The sequence below is a fragment of the Corvus moneduloides genome, chromosome 7 (assembly GCF_009650955.1).
Source record: "Corvus moneduloides isolate bCorMon1 chromosome 7, bCorMon1.pri, whole genome shotgun sequence".
Classification (NCBI taxonomy): Eukaryota; Metazoa; Chordata; class Aves; order Passeriformes; family Corvidae; genus Corvus; species Corvus moneduloides.
Window position 1 is genome coordinate 10292412 of NC_045482.1, and position 8382 is coordinate 10300793.

At 39.8% G+C, this 8382-nt stretch overlaps 1 protein-coding gene across 8 annotated transcripts in view; it reads left to right on the top strand.

Moving 5' to 3' along the window:
* SLC39A10 (solute carrier family 39 member 10) overlaps positions 1-7942 on the top strand; it is a 75079-nt gene extending 67137 nt beyond the window's left edge. For 4 of the 8 annotated variants that reach the window (XM_032115113.1, XM_032115105.1, XM_032115110.1 and 1 more), the window contains 3 exons: positions 1216-1406; positions 4735-4903; positions 5791-7940. In XM_032115113.1, coding sequence (XP_031971004.1) covers positions 1216-1406; positions 4735-4893 — 350 coding nt within the window. In that variant the 3' untranslated portion in view covers positions 4894-4903; positions 5791-7940. Of the gene's footprint in view, positions 1-1215; positions 1407-4734; positions 4904-5790 lie in introns of all 8 variants that reach the window. The other 4 variants (XM_032115107.1, XM_032115109.1, XM_032115106.1 and 1 more) reach the window with 1 other exon arrangement.
* The last annotated feature ends 440 nt before the right edge of the window (positions 7943-8382 follow it).

Genomic DNA, 8382 nt, shown 5'->3' on the forward strand with positions numbered 1-8382 from the left:
CACCAGACTTTAAAAAGAGCAGCCAGAGAGAGGAGGAATCTTCTGTCTTGCCACTGATGTGAAATTGTGCTAGATTGAACTATGTCTGTACTCCCAGCTTGCTCACTTGAAGAGCTGCTGGCTCTGAATGATCAAAAGTGAGGTAAAACAAGTACTTCAAAACCCTTAGAGGTGATGAGGGAAGGCATTTTGTACAGGCTGCTCCTGAGCTATAAGTAAGTAGTGGGCACAGGTGGGGAATAATGGAGCAGATGTCCGTGGTTTGACACCAGTGTTGCACAATCATTGAGTGAAGCTGCTGCAGTACATAAAGCATTGCAGCATATATTACAGTGCTTAGAACTTGACAGCATAGCATGATGAAACTAACTTTGTATAAAGGGTGAGTAGTTCACAGTACCTATTTTTGGGGGGTTTTTTAAATTTTGATAAGTTTTGATTCTAAGTTTTGATTCTAGGTGAAGCAAATAATTTCAGGCATATGAGACATAAGAATATTACGTTAATTACCCTCATGTCTGTACATCATCTTACACTTCTCACATTCAAAAGAATTCAGTTTGAATATAGTAAAACTATAAGAGCTGATTACAAGACTGAAGCCTAGATTTTTATAGAGCATCTAGCTATTTTAGCAGAGCTGTCCTGATTTCAGAATAAAACACATTAACCTGGCATGTCTTCATGTCAATAGCTGATTGAACATGGATGTGAAGTCATTCTTTGTGAGTGTAACTTTCTAGTGCTCAAATTCATTGTCACTTTTTGTGGGAACAAATGCCTCGTTATCCTCTTCCTGGATTTGCATAATGAGGTGTGGATAGCTAAGAGGAATTTTAACAGGTATTGATTGAAACTAAGCCTCTGGTTTTATGTGCCATGGAGAACTTCTGAGAAGTAAAGATGAGTGTGTGCCACACAGGTGTATTCTCTCTGTGGCAGGAGCAGATGAGACTCCTCCATTCACCCTTCACAGTTAATCACTGCTACATTTCTGACAATCCGCATGAGGAACAGGCACCTTTAAAACATACTTTAATCAAGGGATTGCTGCACATAGGTACAATTCTTCCAAGGCAGTCGGTCCCTGTGGCTCAGTGGGCCTCTGAGCCCCCGCAGCAGCGTTGTTACTTTGGTGAGGCAGTGCCTGGAGGCCGATTGTCTCCTGCTGGGAGCAGCGCTGAGGCCGAGCCCGTGTTGTGTCATGTCCCCCAGGTGACTTTGCGGTGCTGCTGAAGGCAGGGATGACAGTGAAGCAGGCCATCGTGTACAACCTGCTGTCAGCCATGATGGCCTACATCGGTATGTTCATCGGCACGGCCGTGGGGCAGTACGCCAACAACATCACCCTCTGGATCTTCGCCGTCACCGCCGGCATGTTCCTCTACGTGGCCCTGGTCGACATGGTACGGCTGGGTGGGGCTGGGGCTTGGGGGCATTCTGGGTGGGAAACCTGGGACTTCTGTGGGGGCTGCACTTCAGTCTGATGTTCAGGTTCACTCTTCACTGAGATTGAATCATCATATATCCAGTTCTGAAAGGTTTAGTCTGAACTTTTACCGTGTGCAGCTGGTAATGCAGAGGTGGTGTGGTGAGTAGCTTTTAAAAAAATTACGCGGTGGAAAAATGCTGCTGCTTCAAGAACATACAGGTGCATTATCCTTAGTGTGTGTGCACCACAGAGCCAGACCCTTCAGGAAGCAATACTGCTGTGCATTACTGCATGTTACCAGTCCATATTCAGTCCTCCATTCTCTCCTCTAAGCTGCTTCAGAGCTTTATTTAAATAAGGCAATTTTCTCCCTTCTTGTCTTTCCCAGCCCAAAGGTGATGGGATCATTTTTCACTTTTGGGGTATTTTGTAATGCTCTCCACTTCATTATGGAGACTTTAATTTGTAAATATATTGTTGTTATAAAGTCACTCTGTAATCTATTAACAGGTAAGTAAGTCCTTTTCAGGGCCTGCTAAATTGTTAAATAGAATGTCTGGGTAGACTGATCCTTTGGATGTTCTGTAGTAGCCTATAATGCCTGAAATATCACTTGGTTGTAAGCTCTGTGTCTGATACTTATTTCCCGTTCTTATTTTACTGAAGATGTCATGTATAAAGGAAGGCAGTATTTTCCTTCCTTCATTCCTTTTTCTTTCCCTTGGCCATCACAGTAGTAACCATAGTCAAAGCCCCATGGTCTGACTCAACAAGAGCAGGAAAGCTTCTGCAAGAGACACTTGAAACTGAACCAGAGTTTTGTCTTGGTGTTTGCGTAATCAGCCTCCTTCTCAAAGACCTTGTTACCTGGCCCACAAGAAGAACAGATTTTGATTCCTCCCTAGCTGTGAGCAGAGGTTCACAGAGATGCAGTTTTCTATTCATTCCTTACACCAGCCCATTGAGAATGAGCCTTTTGGTATTTTTGCATTTGACTGTCCTGAAGTTTGTCTAATTACATGGGTTTTAATGATAAGGATATTCCTCTCCAGTACCACCTAAACTCAGGTGTTTCAAAATCTTCAGGCTTTCCATGTTCTTATATGAAATTTCATTTGGTGATATTATAAGAGTAATCATAATATCCTCCTTCCTGACACTCCTGTTTTGGTTGGAATGGGTACATTGAATTGTCCAACTTGAATAATTTCATCTTACTGGGAAACAAATTTATCTGTTGCAGTTTTTGTTCCTTTTATCTCTAGTACTGACACTATAAGCTTTCAACTTCAAAAGGGTGTTATGTTTTTTTTAATTGACAGGACCGTTCTTTATATGGTCCCTGAAATTGGTCACATCAGTAGCCAATAAAGCAAAAAGTTTAGTAATCTTCAGACATGCTGTCAAACTAAATATCCAGCAGTGTTACAGCCCATTATAGTAATGCTAGGGTGAAGTCCTTTATTCTTAATGACTTGACAGTACTTTGTAATGTGGAGTAGTGTTTGCTGTTGAGCTGCCTGGTCTAGTGTATATGTGATAAGCATTTAAACATTTTTCACACCAGTTTCGGGGGTGGCTCATGGTTTTGTTTTTTGAGGGTTTGGGGGGTTTTTTTGTTGGGTTTTTTTTTATAGTTTAATAGTGGATCAAATTAATTACCAGGTTTATGTATCTTTTAGAAATACAGTAATACAAGATGAGATGGGTAGTATATTTGGGTTTTTAGCATCTTTGATGTCATTGTCTGTTGGGCAGTATTCAGGTTCTTGGAATAACCAAAACTATCCTAACCAATCTAATGAAGAGCAATAGTTTTCATTTTATTCTGTATCATCATTTTCTGTACTAAATGGGTCTTGAAGGAATTCCTGTAAGAATTCCTTCCTTGGAAGAATTACTGTAAGAGACTTAAAGATCAAAAGTGCCTCAAACACTGTTATATCACTGAAGGACTTTGCCCACTGTAGCAAACTGTGCAAAGAAGCAACTGCTGGTCTGCCACCACGGAATACCACCCCGCTGAGGATACTCCTGACTTGAGATAAGATAAAGGTGGGACTATTGTCCCAATTATCTCAAGCCTAAGGAGAAGTAAGCAAGGCATGGGGAGAGGAATGTACCCACATGGCAAACCAGCTCAGCAGCTGTGCTGAAAATGAGCTCTGGCTGGGCCCAGCAGGGGGAGGCCACAGCCCAGCACTCCAGATGGGAGGCACCGACTCCAGGGCGGAGAGAGACTGAGATGGGACTAATTAGCATTGGAGGTGAGGGAACCATTTACCTGATAGAATAAGAGAACTGTGTAGCCAGTGAGCATCGAGCCTTTGTCTGCTAAAATGTGTAAATGGTGAGGAGTTTTGAGTGACCTCAGGACACCCACCCCTGGGAAGCCAGGGTGAATGGGACCAGGGAGACACCGGCTGGATCCATGGGTGGTGACTATCTTCTGCTTCATCTTACTCTCTTTCTTTCTCCTCTCCCTCCTCTCTCTTTCCTATTTTGCTCTCTCTCTACCTCATATTTGCAGTTAAATAAAATCTTGACTCTTGACTTTGGCATATGGTCTCATATGCACCTTAATTTGGGCAGAAGTATCTCTCAAATATCAAATCTTAACATTTACTTCCTGCTTTCTTGAATTAATTTCCTTGTAAATATGTTACTTCTGTTCTATGTGGAGGGCTTTGTAAAACACAAAGTTTAATTTTTACATCTTCCAAGAGCACTACTATTAGTTGCTTTTGTCAGTACTCTGCCTTTTCCTCACAGGTGAGGAATATGAGGAATGTCCAGAACTTCCATAAGTTTTTATATCTGCACATAAAATTTCTCTTGAATTGCTTGTAGCTGTCATTCCCATATTTAAAAGGGATATGTATGTGAATATGTGTAAGCATCTCACATGACACATGAATGGCTAAGTTAATCAAAGTCATGTGTTTATTTGAGCATGACTTAAGTTTTTACTCTATTAAAATTAAAGGAGCAGAACTTGAAGAATGTTGGGCTGGTCCTTAGCTTAAGGAACTTAATGTTCAATTTAATGGATGATCCAGTAAAAGTGTAAGAAAAAAAGAAGTCCAAAGGAAAGGCATTTTTAGTTTGTTTTGTAAATACATCACGTGATTCATATTTTTATTGAATTGAGTGGTTCAGTAGAATTTAAGCTGTGTCTTAGTGTATTGGTTTTATATCTGAACCCTGGAGTGTATATTCTTAACAATATTATCTTCTAAACTTATCCATGTATAAATGGAATAGAGTTAAAATAATTTTCTAAATTGTTTTGTATCTTTTAGCTTCCAGAAATGCTTCATGGAGATGGAGACAATGAAGAGCATGGTTACTGTCCTGTGGGGCAGTTCATTCTTCAGAATCTGGGCCTGCTTCTTGGATTTGCCATCATGCTGGTGATTGCCCTCTACGAAGACAAAATTGTGCTTGACATCCAGTTCTGACCTAATGTTGGTAATCACTGTGGTTCCAGTCTGTTGCTGTCTGGCTTTGAGTCTGCACTGTGTCTCTGTGTGCATGTTGCTCAGAGGACACGTGGTGCTTGCACTGCTTGCACAAGGACAGGAGATTGCTTTCTGCCTAGAGTAGCTTCTGCTTCTGTCTAATCCCAACACAACTCCTAAACTCGAGTGAGCAACGTTTAGGAAACCCTAAATATGAGAAATAAGGGCCAAGCTCAGGGTGCTGTATAAGGGAGCTCTGCTTGCCTAAGAAAGAAAAAGTACAGGGAATGATCTTCCCATTTGGGAAAATACCATTCCGTTAGTGCACTTGGACAGAACCCAAATGTTCAGCTGAAACTCACACCTGTGCAAGGAACCCAAGGAAGCTTTTAGTGCCACATGACTCTTGAGTAGTGCATAGATGTCTCTATGTATGTATAGATCTATATAGATATACACAGATGTGCACACATACACGTGTGTGTGCACCTCTGTGTGTGTATATATACACATATATTAATCCTGTGCTGATTTTTCTGCATAGTGGTGACTTGAAGTACTCAGTCTTAGAGCAGGACATGACTGGAAACTACTGTGCTGACTTAAATTTTTAAAAAGAAACCCCAAACCTAAAGACTGTTTAAATTCTTACAAGCTGTGTTAAGCTGCCATCCATCATTCCAAAGCTCTTGTGTAAGAAGGCAGCCTGTTGCCATGTACTCTGCAAAGTGTAACTTCTGTCGAGGGTCAGTTTGATGATGTTTTTCCCAACTGAGATTTATTTGATGTTTGTTCCTTGATATTAGTAGGAAAATGCAAAATGCAGTAGAATTAGTGTTAGCTTGGGAACATCCCTGACCTTGGAGTTACTGAGCTGTTTCTGGTTCTTTCTTACAGACGCTAAACATGTATTGTGTGCCACTTGCAGCATAAACTACTGAAGAATTGTGGCTGTGAATCTGTGCAAACTCTTCTAACAAGAGAATCCATGTGGGAATTTCTCCATTTTTTTAAACGATTATTTTGGACTGTTTTCTTCTCTTCATGTTAAAACAAACCAAGGTGCAAGATGCTAGTTCCTGCAGCTGGACACAAAGGTTAAATTGTGCTCTGTGTATGTTGTACTGGTAGGGTATTTCTGATACTGTAACAGCGGATCAAGTCTGTTCCTACAATGCCTTGATATCAGATGATGTGACACCAGCCATTTCTGGCAGTAAAGAGTATGTAAGAAGACTTCTACTTCCAGTATAAAGGAGTTCATTTCTATGATATTTTTTTACAATTTTGGTATTCAAATTAGATTATTAAAAAGCAGATGTGGTAGAACCATGGTATGTGTCATTTGGAAGAATAGACTGAAAGTTTGGGCCTTAACTTGCTGGGACCAGCTGTCCTAGATCAGATTGTGCTGACAGGCATGTATTGCCAGACATGAGTTAGTTCTTGTACCCATCTCCTTAAAAAAAAAAATAAAATTATGAGTTTGTGGGGAGTGCAAGTTGATTCTGTAGTACCAGTCCTAAGCATGGTAGTAGCTTTTTTTTAAAACGTCCAGTTCGTCTCTCTTCTGTGTATGCCAGGTAAAAGCTGTACTTTGACTATGTGCCGTAAGTTTTAAAGTTCCAGTCTGCTTGGTGCCAGTGTAGCTGCTAAAAACACTAATCCTGACGCCTTTAATGAGAGCCAGTGGGTATCTGCATTCCATTTCAAGTTCCTGTGTTTCCTGTGGCCCTTTACTTTGCAAGCTTCATTGATCAGTTTAGTTTTTACTGAGAGCAGCTCATGTGTTTTAAAAGTATCAGTTGGTTGCCAGTATTTCTTCCTAATGCAGTATCAGGAAACAGTATTAAGGGTCCATTTCAAAGAAGAGTGCAGTTTCTTCAGTGAAGAAGCCAAAAGCCCAGAGTTCAGGCATGCAGCCGTTTGATGTTCTGAACTCAAGGTTTTCTTTTTTCTTCTTTAAACGTTTACTGTAGAACCCTGATTAGCAAACACACTGTTGTTAGCTTCAAATTGCTGAATTTCTGCAGTGAAAAGCTCCTGGATGACATTTTTGCATAGTGCCCATGTTAGGTCAATGAGACAAAACTTCCTGGATACCTTCTGAGGATCTGAGTTGAAACAATCTCTGTTTCTTATGTATTAAACTGAGTTTTCTTTTCTGTTAATTCTGTCTAGCATAAGGGAGTCATTATGCAGCTGAACTGATGTTTTGTCAAACCATTTTTTAAGGTTTATTTCTCTTAATTCTTTTCAAATGAAGATTTCTGTATTTCTGGTAGTATATTTACTGTTGTATTAGTTGGAATGTGGTTATAGCTTAATACACTGCCTCTGTAGGAAGATAGTTCACTTCCTTCCAAGACCATCTTCAGACAAGGGAAAAACATGGTCTTTGAAGGTAGGCACTGTATTTTTCATGGAATATAGATTGTTTACTTTTATTTTCTAGTATTTATTGCAAATGTAACAGAGCAGTGTAACAGCTGTGACTTCTCTAATGTTTCCACCAGTATTGAATTCCAGATGATTTTAATGTACACTTTTGAGTCATGTTACAGACAATCTGAATTCCATTACATTTCTACTTGGCTTCAACATTCCATTTTGCTTGAATCCAGAGTCTCATTTAACTTGTATTTGTTGGAGGGCATAAATGTTACTTGTATATTACAATGCTGTCACTGTGTGACATCCCATGTGAATTCTGATGTAAATCACATTGCACTCAATCCGCTGTGATTACGCTTAGAAAATGTTGTAGTTGCTAGATGCAGTGTGATTTTTTTTTTTATATAATTTTTTTTCTTTCCTCTCCCCATTAACAACTGAGTCTATGGTTTAAAATGTGATAATGGTCCAATAAGATAACTTGCTGAGCTATTGGTTTTTTGTTATGACTAAATCATTTTTTAAAAAATTTTATAAAGCTGGAAATTATCAAATGCTGTTTTGTTCATTGTCAACAGTGTTGTGTTCATTTTATGTATGTTCCTTATACATAAGGAGCCTTCAGAAAATAAAAAAATTATTCAAGGAGCAGATACTTTTGTAAGGTTTGATTACTTTTGTGTTCTAGTATTCTGTCTCAAATGCAACATTGTAAAAAACCTTGAGTAAGACTCACTCATCCACAGTCCTGCGTTTCTGCCTTCAGAATGCTGTTTACCACTCTTTTTAGTTCAGCAGACATCACTACAAGCCCCTAAAAGAAATTCTGAAGAGGAAGGTGTCAAAATACTTTGCTTAACAGGGTTGCTTAAACAATTAAAAACCAACATAAATGCTCTGTCCAACAGACGTTACAGACTTCCAGGTCAGTCAGGTAGAGCAGTACTGAAAACAAGAATGGTGGATCAGGGGATTTCATGGACAGTTACTGTGATCTTCTGGCTGATCCTGTAGTTGTTGGATTGCTCAGGGAAAAGGTCCATAGCCTCTTAAAAGCTGCCATTACTGGGAAGTTCTCACTCCCATCCTTCAGAA